This window comes from Panthera pardus, unplaced genomic scaffold (assembly GCF_024362965.1).
Source record: "Panthera pardus isolate Hobbes unplaced genomic scaffold, ASM2436296v1 HiC_scaffold_12, whole genome shotgun sequence".
NCBI lineage: Eukaryota > Metazoa > Chordata > Mammalia > Carnivora > Felidae > Panthera > Panthera pardus.
Genome location: NW_026526677.1, coordinates 19,637,080 through 19,651,599, shown reverse-complemented (window position 1 = coordinate 19,651,599; position 14,520 = coordinate 19,637,080). Strand labels below are relative to the sequence as shown.

Here is a 14,520-nt window from a genome sequence, read left to right as displayed (position 1 = left end):
CCATAAGGCCTTACTCAAAATGTTGTGTGGTAGAGGGACTTAAGTATCCTTTAAAAATAAAACAAAACCTTGGTTTAAATATCATACTCAGTACCCATGCCAATGAAAAGGACAATTGTTAACACTCTTTCTTTTCATATCTGAGCCATATGAGCTATTACTAGGTTCAAACCCTTATCGATTCTGGAAATACTAGGGTCTTGGGTTCTCATTTAAATACATCTGGATAATTCACTTAATCTGAGAAATAAAAAAGACCAGGTAGCCTTTGAGATCTTATTAGCTTTGACCTAGCATAATACACTTGCAGTAGGAAAAAGGCAAGCTTGATAATGCCCAACAAGTGCTTCTGATGGTAGGTCCCTTCCCCACCAAGCATATGTCTGTGGCTCCATGAATAGCTCGAGGAAGAGGACTAGAGTTAAGGTCTATTGATTTTCCCCACTAGATTCCTTTCCTCGACATCACCAAGTGACCATTCACTTGCAGCAGGAGAAAAGAGAGGCAAATGATAAACCCCCAAGTTGTGGGTAGCTAGGAAATCTAAGTCCTTCCCCCATCTCCTGTTTGTAGGCTTATTCTAAGTATTGAGACTTGAGTAAGACCAACTCAACTGTGTGTGGTTAACTCAAATAGATGTGCTGAATTTAAACTCTCTGACCACATAAAAACTAATATCATTCTTCCTTTGGCAAAGTCAGTGAAAATTGTAACAAACTGTAATATATGGTGATGATACTGTGGATAGCCTGTTTTCTTTACTACCCACATCCTGCTTTCCTGGATCCATGTGTTTGCTCATGTTTTTTGCAGCTTTCCCTCCACAAAAATCCTAATCTTACCCTTCCTTCAGAGCCCAATCCTACCATATGCTTTACCTGATTCCTTAATTATAAGTAATCTGTAACCGATCATTCTCCCTGTTCCTCTCCTTCAGCTCCTGTGTCTTGCCATCATAGTTGTGTACAAGACAGTGCTCACCTACAAGACTTCTTCAGCTCATTGGGAGCAGGGACCAATCCTTTTTTCATTTTCATACTCTGGCCCACCATGCATTCTACACCCTCCTTCCACTGTTTAGCTCATAGAATGTACTTAAGTGACAAATTAGCTAGTGATATTTCAAGTTTGAACTACTGAGAATACCTAGTAATAAAGAGTAATTTAACTTGTGTCCACCCACTGTGTACCCAGAATGCTTTACACCAAACCTTCACTCAATACACACATATAAATATAGATCTGCTTTTCAGGTCTGCAGCCCCCACACCAGAGGAGGGAGAAGATGGAAGGAATTATATTGTCTGTCTTGTCCAGGAGAAGCTGATAACATCTTACAGCCTGCGTTCTCTCAGCCCCTGCATGCACTGTTTTTAATGAAAGTTGCAAACAGGTGTCCTTGTTGACCCTCATTGGAAAACTATCATTTATGGGTAAATCACTACGTCTGAGAAAATCTGTTGGGCTTATTTCCCCAGCATACTTGCTTAAAACAAATTTTCCTCTCCTGAGGTAAACCAGAGAGGAGTGCTGCTGCTGCTACTCCTACTACTATTACTACTGCTAGAGCTTTGGCAGTTAATTTTCTTTCTTCTTCAGTAGACTTTCTGCATGGGAAAATATTTTGTAGTAAACTTCTGGTGAATGTTTAAAGTCCCTTGTTTGGAGGTCAAATGTGATCTTTCACATTTCTAGAGGAAACAGTAGCTGCTGAGAGTTTGGATTCCATCACTGGCGTCATTTCTTCCACAGACTGCAGGTCATGGTGTCTGTGTGTCACCTGGCCCTGACTTTGCCCTCCATGCCACAGTCACTTAAGAGAAGGCCACATGGAAAGACAGGCCAGATTTACACCCAGCTCTCCCTTTTTCTCCTGTAAATGGAGGCAGGGAGCATAAGTCTACAGCAACCAGTGCATTTCAATCCCTAGACAAAGCAGATTGCCCTGCCATATGTAGACCAAGTGGTCCCCAGGTGAGAGTTCAACTCTGTAATATATAGGTAAAGGAAAACACACACACACACACACACACACACACGCACACACCTGTATTTGAGGTCACAGAGGTTTCTTTCTTAGTCTTTTTTTCTTTTATGTTTTAGAGAGAGAGAGAGAAGGCAAGGGCAGGGGAGAGGCAGAATGAGAGAGGGAGACATAGAATCTGAGGCAGGCTCCAGGCTCCCGAGCTGTCAACCCGGAGCCCAAAGCAGGGCTCAGACTCGCGAATCGTGAGATCATGACCTGAGCCAAAGTCAGACACTTAACCCACTGAGCCACCCAGGCGCCCCCTCTTAGTTTTTCTTTTTTAAACTTACTTCTGACTCATTCACCTCACCAGGAGGGAATGCCTATGTAATTCTGAAATTGCTGATTTCAAGTCTTTAATATGGTCTGTTTTCTATCTGGCATTGCACTTTTAAGGTCAGTCCGTACATAACCATTACTTTAAACCTCCTGCGAAGAATTCATTTGGCAGTAATTGCTGAATGAGAACAAGTCTAAGGAGCCGATACTTCTGTTGAAATGATTTCTCTTGTGTTTTTCTAAGGAGAGGCAGCGGAGGGCAAAGGAGGTGAGGCAGTCTCACCCATCTCTTAGGTGTGGTCATCAGCAAGCTAGGTCTCACCCAGACCCAGGAGCTCTGAGTGCTCCTGTTCACAGTGGTTTCACTAAGGCAGTTTCCCAGGAATCCTCTCATTTCAGATAAAGAATCTAGACACAGAGAAGTAAGTTAATTTCCTCAAGTTCGTACGAAAGGCTGCAGCTAAGGCTGGATTTGAATTTATACTGCGGAATGTTCCTTTTGGAACCAGGTCTACGGGACCTCTGTCACAACTTCTGGAGGTGGAAATCATAAAGGTACCTGTTCCCAGAAAGGTTTCTTTCTTCATCAAATATACCTATTAACTCTGTGTGGTGCCAAGCCCCACCTACCACCCACAGTTAATGTTTCCTGCTAATATTTTAAAGTAATTTTGCATAGCAGTGGTGAGCAACTTAAAGATATACTTTTGTTCACCTCATGATTTATCTTACTACCTTTTCTAAAAGGTTAGTAGGGAAATATCATGAAATTATGAGGCAGCTAAAATTATAATAAAACATTCACAGTGTGTCTCTAAATTACATATATACAGAAAAAAAAATGGCTACAAAGCTGCATAATTTGAGTGCAGTTGAGTAGAAAGGTAAGGAGAAAGACAAATACTATAAAAAGTCACTCGTATCTGTTTAGAGGACAGTGTTACCTGTATTTTCCACCCAGGTAGCTTACATTTAGTGGTATACACCAGAATGCCTCCTATAAGGTACCTTTTCCTATAGGCACAAGAAAGGCGCCTTTAGAGTATAATATAACCCTATTAGAACAGGGATGGTAGGAATATCTTTAGAATATTCCATTATTCACAAAGGCCATCTTTGTAACATCTGTTACTTTGTGTTTAGCAACGTCAAATTCAAAGTCAAATTCTAGTTCCTGTTAGAAATCAGTTTATTTATGTCTTAGAAACTCCATTGTATATAATAGGAAGCATAGAAGTATTACACTTACTTGTACGGGGGAAAAGAAAGTACATTAGAACAAGAACAATTTGGGGCAAGTAGAGCAAGCCTTTAAGGTGTCACAACCTAACACAAGCTGTGGAGCAGCAGAGAGGTGGTAAGCTTTGATTGAACAGAACATAGGATCTACAGTCTGTTCTCATACTGTAAGGCCATGAATTCAGAGAGCACAGAGCAGACTGAGGCAAATGCCTAAATGTACTAAATATTTTGGGATTCAGATATGCCAAGCAGTGTAATCTGGATTAATTGCTGTCTTCTTCTAAAAGCCCAGTGGAAATCAACTCTGCCTACCTTCAACATCTCCTACACACACATGTGTGCACACACACACATGTGCACATATGTTGGCAGTTGAAATTAGGCAGATACCCTGATAACTTCTCGAGCCAGTTGTTCGTACCAGAGATTCTGAGTTAGGCTGTAGCTAAAAGGCCGTGGTGAAAGAGATGACATTGGGATAATTTATTCCTTTGCAGCTTTTCGGAGAGCCAACAATAATAGCTTACCATGTGCTAGGCCATGGTCTCACTTCTTATATTTCAATCTCAACAACTTAGTGAAGTGGACACTATCATGAAACTCAGTTTGCAGATGAAGAAACTAATACACAGGGGCGCCTGGGTGGCGCAGTCGGTTGAGCGTCCGACTTCAGCCAGGTCACGATCTCGCGGTCCGTGAGTTCGAGCCCCGCGTCAGGCTCTGGGCTGATGGCTCGGAGCCTGGAGCCTGTTTCCGATTCTGTGTCTCCCTCTCTCTCTGCCCCTCCCCCGTTCATGCTCTGTCTCTCTCTGTCCCAAAAATAAATAAAAAACGTTGAAAAAAAAACTTTTTAAAGAAACTAATACACAAAAAGAATAAAAGTAACGTGCCCTGCTTTATACAGCTAGAAAGTAGTAGAAATAGGATCGGAACTCAGTCTGGCTGCAGTCTGTGCTCTTACCCACTATGGTCTAAGGCTAAGAGAATTACATGAGCCTTTATTAGTTCTGTTTGACTAGCTCTAGTTATGTGACTCTTCCAAAGTTCTACTGCCTTTCAATTATTTGTGGCATTTCTTTATTATAACTCATCCTGAAGGATCCTAAGGTACCCAACCAGGAATCTCCTGACAACTTATGAGATTCAGAAGGTAAGGAGTCTTTTTAAGAAGTCAGTGGCTACCCAACTCTAGAAAATATTCTTCTGAGACCTTTGTAAATAGAATTATGAGAAAAATAGGAGATTTCCTTAGCTTTACTAATGATAAGAGTTCCTGAGAACTTAGTTTACTCTGAAAACCTTTTTAGCCACTGGATAAGTTGTGCCTTTGCCTTTGGAGACTTCTACTTTGACAAGACCTATTAAATATTTAGTTGTTGTCCAGAACACCCTTGTAGGGTAGGTTAATATTAATAATCCAGTTTATACAGGTGACACTCTAACCGCAGAAAAGGATGTTGACATGTCTGAGATCGCCTAGCAGTTCTAGAATCAGAAATACCCTACTTGGAGTTTTGTGCTTCCTTAGTATTGCCTTGTACTCATCCACTTCCAAGAAAAACCAAACTGCCAAGATTTGAATTAGATGCTAAACACTTTGTAAGCAAGGATAGAGCATTAAGCGCAGAAAAGTGTTTCCATTTTCACCTGGGACCTTGTTATCTAAAACACTTTCTTTAAATCATGCAGTTCCTTAAAAAAAAAGAAAAAGAAAGAAAGAAAAAGAAATCCTACCTCTCAAGGTTAGTTTAAGCTACACAATCTCCTCATTTTTGCCTCAGCAAAAAATAATAGTCCTATGCACGGAAGATGACGTGTTCCTTCTTAGGTATCTTTCCATTTTTCCTTCTCCAATATTTTCTTGTGTTTCTTTAATGAGGACATCATGTCCACCTCTGCTAGGAAGACAGGTGACATTTTCCCCTGTGGGCAACTTTTTCTTCAGTTCCCCTTTGAGCTAGGGCAGACCTATACCAGCCCAACGAATTGAAGCTTTCCTTCTTTCCAAAATGCTTCAGTTCTCCTTCAGACAACTGGAAGGAACAATTTAAAAAACAGGCAATTTGACTTTGTATTATTAGCCTAGATAATTATGTAAATCACACCAGAACACTGAGCCACCCTGCTTTTAACTGTCAGCCTAAGAAAATTAATATTAACAGCTCTAACCTTAAAGCATTTAGTTTTTACTTGATCATTTTGATTCTGCCTACTTCCAACAAATATTATAACATAAACTTCTTATTCTGCCTTTTTATTCCCAGTTCTCCCCGATCCCCTCTTCGGCCCTCTCTCTCTCTCCCTCAGATGTTGGCCCCAATTTCTTGAATTGGAGGACAAGACATTCTTAGAATGCACAAGGCTTGCTTCAAGAGGGTGTCTGGGTTTGAGGTCATGCAGGAGGACTAATTTTAGATTCATGCACATCATATCTTATAAATTACCTATGAGGCATTTTTAAATATTGCAGACATTTAAAAAGATGAAACCAATTAAATTTTTATAATGGGAAGAGAGTGGGAGAGAAAAATAAGAGATGCAAAGGTTAGAGGAGGAAGTCAACTGCAGAAAATACAGAATTTCGCTGGGTTCCAGTGTAAAAGGTTTGTCCTTTGTTTTTGTAACAGTGTTTTACTTAACCTGTATCAAGGTGAAAAATGCTTTAGAGGCAAATTCACCGAAGCTGAAAGCAGAGAATGTACACTAGGAATAACATGTTTTAAAATTATCAGCATCACTGTCATCATTTTCTGTCTGTTTTTAATAGTCATGCTTATTTATATCCCAATTAAGAGTTGTCTCTAAGAAGCATGACGTTCTTCATAGTAAATTTTAGTCAGTTGGGTGTGTACAGTTGTTTGTTGTCATTTCTTTATTTTAATGCTCTTATGCTTCACCTCCCCATATCTAATCTGCACATACTGGATGGTGAAGACAGAAGTGGAGACAAATCCACTACCTCTGTCCTCTCACAGGAGAATTTGGAGGAAAAAAGTGACTATCATTGATCATAGCATCTTTCCTGTCAGCCTTGCATGGGCACACACACACACACCCAACACCTTCCACCTCTCAAATTGTACTTCTCATCGTCTCCCAAACACAAATGAGAATTCCTGTTCCTGTTGCTTTGCTTAACGCATCATTATTCACTGCGTAGAATGCCACCTTCTCTTTTCTGCTAAAGAGGTAGCATTGGCTGGTAGAGAGCCAGGAAGCTTTCTACTAAGAGAGAACTGATTAAAATCTTAGATCTACCAGTCACTTACTATTTGACCATAGGCAAGTTGTTTGATTTCACTGAGACTCAGTTTCCTTATCTTTAAAATAAAAGTTAATATTTCACAAGGCATTTTTGAGGGTAAGTAGGAGAAAACCTACAAAACATTCAACTGATATTGGCTCTCCTTGTATTTCCCCCCTTAAGTCCTATCTATTCTTCAAAATTCAAGTTCTGCCTGCTCCAAGTCTCTTCTCTGAAGCACTTATGTTGCACACCATGCTGCCTCATTATTGTTCATTGTCTTCTATTTACTGTGTTCCCAAGTTGCTTGCAAGTTTCTGGAAAGCTAAAGCTCCTCTGAAACAACAAAATTGGTTTCTGACATGACCTTGTTAAATATGGTAGCCTCAAATGTGTGATAGTGTAGAGTTGGAAAATGGAAGAGACTCCTTAAGCATGCAGACCCTTTACTCCAAACTCAGTAGGTTGGGAAAGGTTTTGAGTCCATTATGCTTTTTTGGCACAACAGAAAAGGCGTGAGAGGTGCTTTCCTAAATTATGGAATCTAAAAGGGAGTCTTCAAATCCAGAAAGAGACTGTACTTCCATTGCTGCAGAGAGAGCTTAATTGGATACATACATCTCTTTGAGACAGTGTTCTATTAAAAATAAACCTTTAGAAAAAGAAAAGCAAACCTTTAGAGTATGTTTGAATGTTCTGGTAAAGGAGGGAAGTTACTTAGATACTCTTACCCAAAGACTTGTCCTGTGAGAAGAAAGTTGCAGGCTTCCACTGAACATATATCTTTAGGGACAGTGCCCATCAAACATAAGAGAGGAAGTGGAGTCCTATTCAGATTGCCTGATCACTGCCACATCAGACACAACAACCTCGTAATAGATTCCCTAGAGAATGACCATCAGGCAGAGCAGGATGGTTGCTCTTTATCCGTATAAACACACAGTCCCTAATAGGGTCAGAGCTCTTCAACTTACTGGCAAAATTGTAGTAAGAAGTCAGACTCACTATACATTTCAGACAGTATCAGAGAGTGCTATGATTGCATTCAAGATGTGACATTTTACACTAAAGTAAATCTTTACACGACCAGAATTTGTTTTCCAAAAGAAAAATCAGCATCTTTGTGATATTACAGTCTTGAACATGGATTCTCTGCCACCACCATCCCTCTTTAAGTCCTTGGTTTTTAATTTATAATCTGTTGCCTTTTGATATATCTTTCATTTTAAGCTGTAATGCAGGAACGGTATTATTTCTGTGCTATAGTTCATCTACCTCCAGACTTATCCGGGTACTAATCTGTCATTTCTCACCTTTGAAAAGCAAATGGAAGGAAAACTACTTTTTTGTGATATTTTTGACTTTCAAAGAAATGTTTCTAAGTTATTCACTATAAATGGAATGAGATCTTTGGGATGTGATCTTTGTTGTCATAACTTTTTATCCCCCAAATACTTGGTTCTTACAATAGCCTTGCAGGTGAAACGATCTTGAGTCGCAATCATGATCTGGCTCAGGGTGCCAGCTCACGGATTTTTGTGTGTTCTGCTGGAGAAGAACTGACACTATCATCTTTTTGTTCTTCCTGATACTTGAAGACCTTGAGCCATGGGACTACCTAAGAGAGATGTTTCTAATGTGCTGTCTTTGTGTCTCTTGTCATTGAGGTAATTGTCATGAGAAAACCCTGGACAACAGCCATGACAAACAGAAATATTTTGACAACTCACAGTCACTGGATGCTGCTGAAGAAGAGCCCTCTGAGACAGGAACAGAGGAGGACCCTGTACTCTCTGTTGAGAATTCAGGGAGGGACTCAGATGCCCTTAGACTTGAAAGTAAGTTGATTTGACCTGAGCTGTGCTTCTGGAATAAAATCAACTCTCAAGCTTCGAGTTTAGGCTTTTCTCTACTCTCAGTAGTTTCCTTCTTTTAACTCATTATATTGTAGAATTGTGAGGTGACCCACAGGTGGTGAGGTAGAGGTTTTTATCATGTAAAAAAAGCTCTTCATACTTCTTTTTCCTTCCACCTCAGTGTTGTCTTTTGCTAGAACAAACTTGCTTCATTTATATACCAGTCTTTCTTCTTAATATCAGTAGTCTACTGAGTAAGTCATTGAAAAAAAGCAAGATCACTTGTATTTACACTAACCCAATAACATTTAAAGATTTGGAATAATAGACATACCAGGGCCTCTCCTAAAATTCTGTGGCCCCATTTTGAGCTATGCTATACTGAACAGTTCTTAACATTATCGGTCAATGCGTAATTGCCAAATTGAATGACTTTTTAGTACTCATCCTGCTTAACCACTTTGCTGCATTTGGATCTATGCACAGCTCCCCACTCCTTGAAACTCTCTTCCTTTTCCTCTTGGCTTCTGGGATATCAGTTGCTCTTGGCTCCCTTCCTGTCCTCAGGACATCTGCAATTTCTTTCACTTATTTCACTTAATTTCTTTACCCCTTATTTGTTAGGTTACATACACAGGATCTCAACCTTGGCCTTTTTTTCTTATCCCTCTTCTTATCCCTCTGTGTTATCTCTTGTATCTCTTGTATCTGGTGTCTCAGATACTTTGGAATATATCAGTGACTCCAACTCTGTATTTTCAGCTGGGACATTCTCTACAACTCCAGATCTTAGTTCCACTTTTTTAGTGGTCTCTATCTAGATGTACAATAGGCACTTCAAATTTCATATATCCAAAATTGAGCTTGTTCTCATTTTCACTCTATTTCTTGAACTGCATCTAATTCCTATATCCCTGCTGTCTGCTAATGGCATCACAATTCACCAGTCACCACTGTATCCAAGACCTGTTGCATCTGTTTGTCTCTTCATCTATTCTTCCTGCCACTGCCTGAATTCAGACTTTTTTCATTTCTGCTTGGGCTATTGCAATAGCTTCATAATTGAGTTCCCAGTATCTAGTCCTTTACTTTAGTCTGTGTATGGAGTGTGTGTGTGTGTGTGTGTGTGTGCGCGCGCGCGTAGGAGAGAGATAATACATGTAAATGGTACAATATTTAAAAAGCAGAAGCAGTCCCTGTTACCAATGTATTGTGTGTCCAAAGAGTTGTTTCTAAAATAAGAGCTGATCGGGACACCTGGGTGGCTCAGTTGGTTAAGTGTCCAACTTCGGCTCAGGTCATGATCTCACAGTTTATGAGTTTGAGCCCTGCTTCGGGCTCTGTGCTGACAGCTCAGAGCCTGGAGCCTGCTTTAGATTCTGTGCCCCCCTCTCTCTCTGCCCCTCCCCACTCATGCTCTGTCTGTCTTAAAAATAAATAAAATGGGGGCACCTGGGTGGCGCAGTCGGTTAAGCGTCCGACTTCAGCTCAGGTCACGATCTCGCGGTCCGTGAGTTCGAGCCCCGCGTCGGGCTCTGTGCTGACAGCTCAGAGCCTGGAGCCTGCTTCCAATTCTGTCTCCCTCTCTCTCTGCCCCTCCCCCATTCATGCTCTGTCTCTCTCTATCTCAAAAAATAAATAAACGTTAAAAAAAAATTTTTTTGTTTAAAAAAAATAAAAATAAATAAAACATTTAAAAAATTAAAAAAAAAAATAAGATCTGATCAGGTAAGTTGCCTGTGTTTAAATTTTTCAGTGGTTCTCTATTACCTATAGGAAGAGTCCAGGTACCATAGTGAGGGATGGGAAGCAGTTTGGTCCTTAGTTTTGTCTCCAAGATTACCATCTACTAGTATTCTACATAGCAGGATGTACAGTCCTTTTACCATTTCCCTCACATGCCATGCTTTTGAGTCTCCATGTCTGCACAGGCTGGGAATGGCCCCTGTGTATTTTTTGCTTTATATGGATGACTGTTGTGCTCTCCAAGATCCAGCTTAAACGTCACCTCTTCGGTGAAGCATTCACAAAGGTCTCCAAGCACTTAGCTGCTCCATGTGCTGTCTTGTTCCCACTTTTTTTTCAGGGCACATTTCATACAATATGATGCTTGTGTGTCTTGTCTCCCATCAGACTATGAAATTCTTATATGTCATGTCCTATATTACTGTTATTTCTGTGTACAGTAAATATATTCAAGTAATGAGATGTGGCATTTGCCTTCCTGTGTAGGTTGGATTAACATATTTAGCAATTACAAAATCTGTGTTTCCTTGTAAGTGGTATTATATATATACATATATATATATATATATACACACACATATATATATGTGTGTATATATATATATGTATATATATATGTGTGTATATATATGTATATATATATGTGTGTGTATATATATATATATATATATATATATATATATATATATATATATAAAGGATGTCTACAAGAAGCAAGCTCGACCTTAAAAGAGAAGTCGTGACCTTCCCCTTTGCAGGTTTAGAAAATTAGTTGCATCAGTTCTGTCAGAAATCATTGGGCTTTAAGGAAACAAATTTCTATTTACCAATTCAAAAGAGGTGGATTCTTAAACTGGGTAGTTGTTTTGTTAATTTACAAGGGAGCTACTCCTCTCTGGTGCCTGACAGCCTCATGTCTCCTTCTGGCATCAGGTACCCACATAACCAAATGGACATCTTGAAGTTGCTTGATAAACTCAGAATCACCAGAAATGAAACTGAGTGATGTTAAGGGGTATTTTATTCAATTTATACAAACTGTTCGTATTCCAATATAATATAGCTCCCTAGTGACCAGAATGCTCATGACTACCAAATTAGAGTCTTTTTTCCTAGGATAATTCAGAATAAAACCCAACCAGAACCTTACTGTTTGTCTCCCCATTTTCTGGGTAGTACATCATTGCTTGAGACAGATTATAACCTAGTGCCTAAGTTTCTTTAGTCTCACGTTCCCCATGGAGTTGTCCCATCCCGTCCTGGAAAGGCAGTATGGTTGCCCTGGCTGAGATGGGAGCTTTTCCATGTCCCTTCAACATCGGGCAGACTATCTCTTAGGGTGGTTCCTTTTCAGATTGCTAATTCAATCCATAGTGTGATGATGACTCTTACTAGTTTCACTCTCAGGTACTAACTTTTCTTTGCTATATGTCTAAATTCTGGGAGTACCTTCTTCTTTTCCCTAGATACTGACAAGTCCACTGGGACTTCATTCGTGGTATGTTAGTATATTCATGCCAGCAGGCTTCTTATAATGTGGTTAGCAGAGTGAGAAAAACTCCCATTTTCTAATGCAAGTAGTGTGTTGTAATAAAAGCCAAGCATAGACGTTAAAGAATTTTTGAAAATTCTGTTTTTGGAGGAAAATTTAAAGAAGTACAAATAAATTTATTATAAACATAATTAACCATAAATGTATGAAAATGACTGCCTTTCTGTGATACTTTATAATTTACAAAATTTATGTGCTCGCTTTGGCAGTACAGATCTATAATTGGCAGACTTACGAATTATGTATTAACCATGTGAAATAGGTATTCTTATCAAGTCCATCTTATAGATGAGAAAATTGAAACTCAGAGAAGGTGAGTCCCTTGCCCAAGATCATCCTCAGGTCTTCTGATCCCATACATTTGCCTGTGGGTCTCAGAAATCGGGGGTTGATGCATTAGAACTTATTTTTCAGTTGGTGAGGTCATTTTTAAAGAAAACTAGCATGTGCTGTCACCATTATTTTATAGAATAAAATTTTAATGTCAAAAAGTAACAAAGACGATCTCAGAATAAAGGTCAGTCTTTTTCAAAAATGGACAGTTGGCAACCTTACAACAAAAACTTGTGTCTGGATGGGTGTGTGTGTGTGTGTGTGTGTGTGTGTTATAACTCTATGTACGTACCCTTTTTCTGTTTCTCATTTTACTAAGGATTGGTACAAACTGTGTCACTGATTAACATTTGGAAACCACTGCTTTAATACTTCATCATCTAGTACAAAATTCCTCCCCGTAAACCTTAGCTGTAGAAGGAAGAACATAGGTTTTGTAGTTGGAAATAATGCTACCATGTCCTTGCTCCACCACCAACTAGTTGATAAATCTTGGGCAAGTTACTTATCTTTCTGAGCTTTTCTTACCTCTTTAATTTAAAACTAAACAAAAAAATGCCTCAAGTGATTAGTATTTAAATGAAATAACAGGGAAACATTTATTTTAGAGACCGGTACACAGTTGGAAGTCAGTAAATGTTCACTTCTGTACACATAGGTATGACTCTATCGCATCTGTTAGAGGCTGCTTGTGAGCCACAGTCCTCACAAGTACATATACACAGTATCTGCTCAGAAAACATCTGTGCAGTTAAAGGGAGCCCTGGCATTTGCACAAGAGTTGTTCCAGGAAAGATTATATGCTTTTCTGAGGTATCCTCTTGAAATTCCTAGTTTTCTCTTGCTATACTGACCCCGCTCAAAGAAGGAAGAACATCATTGGTGCAAATCAAAACTGATGACTTGGTGTCGTCTTCTCAGAAGTGAATCATTTTCTTACCTACTGAGTCTGAGTGATTTCATTTAAACCTTTTGTGCTTTGTGATTACTGGCTTTAAGTATTACACCATTGTTTATGCATTAAATCTTAAGGTAGTCTGCAGCTTTACACTATGACTTCAGAAGCAGATCACTGCCTTTTTTTTTTTTTTAAGTTTATTCATTTATTTTGAGAGAGATTGAGAGAGAGAGTATGAGCAGGGGAGGGGCAGTGAGAGAGGGGGAGAGAGAATCCCAAGCCAGCTCTGTGCTGTCGGCATAGAGTTGAACGCAGGGCTCAATCTCATGAACCCAGAGATCATGACCTGAGCCGAAATCAAGAGTCAGATGCTCAACCAGCTGAGCCACCCAGGCGCCCCCAGATCACTGCCTTTTAAGGAAAATTCTAGAACTCAAGACAGAATTGCCCAAGGTCTTATGGTGGTAGAGTCCTTATTTAAAAACAAATGTGTCTAATTCCACAGTATACTCTTCTTATTTTGTGAAACAGAGGGATGTATTTCTCTCTGGTATCATTTTCAAAGGTAGAATGTGCCCTGGGTGGCTTCAGAAACCACAGTCTAGTACTCCAGCCTGTTGGTATTAATCATGCAAGATTTTCTAGAAGAGATGTTTTGAGTCAGATTTTGAAGGAGGGACTTTTTTGTTGCTGGTCATCTCTTTGAATGTGTGATCTTTACCTCTGTGTACTGTCAATCTGTTCTGTTTTGAATGTAGAACTCACCTTTTCATCCTCTGCTCCCTAAAACTCTTCTTGAAATGAATCTCCCTTCCAAGATTATTAATACTGTTTCTCACCCAGTACAGTCACTTTCTTTTACTCCTCTTCTGATGTCCCACTCCCTCTCAATGATTCATTGTGGGGCTTCAGCTTCTGCTGTAGTCAAAGGGAGCTCAGTCTCCCCTTGGCAGCCCATTCCATTTTCTGGTTGTTCGAAAGTCTTTCCTAATATTGAGCTAAAATGTGGTTTCTCATCTCTGGTCCTGAAGCTCACAAAGTCGGTCTTGTGTCTCATCAATATCACATTTAAAGATGATTCTTTTCCTACCTACCCTGCCCCTCCATGTTTTTGTTTCCTTCAGCTAAATGTCCTCATTTCCTTGAACAGCTCCTGTTAGGGCTTTTAGTACCTTACCACTCTCAAAGTAATCTCTCCAAAATTTAAAAAAAAAATCTTTCTAGCAAAATATTTTTCAAGCTTGATTTTTTTGTGTGCAGTATATCAGCTACTGTTCCTTCGATGGGATCACCTTTGGTTTCTTTAGTCTTCCATTTAATATGATTTTGGGTACTCTCACCAAG

General features: G+C 39.5%; 1 protein-coding gene across 4 annotated transcripts in view; it reads left to right on the top strand.

Annotated features, from left to right (window-relative positions):
- TTC17 (tetratricopeptide repeat domain 17) overlaps nucleotides 1-14,520 on the top strand; it is a 125,075-nt gene that overhangs the window by 65,087 nt on the left and 45,468 nt on the right. For 2 of the 4 annotated variants that reach the window (XM_053899820.1, XM_019470158.2), the window contains one exon: nucleotides 8,459-8,629. The exons of the other annotated variants lie outside the window; for them this stretch is intronic. In XM_053899820.1, the coding sequence (XP_053755795.1) occupies nucleotides 8,459-8,629 (171 nt within the window). The remainder of the gene's footprint in view (nucleotides 1-8,458; nucleotides 8,630-14,520) is intronic. 4 annotated transcript variants of the gene reach the window in all.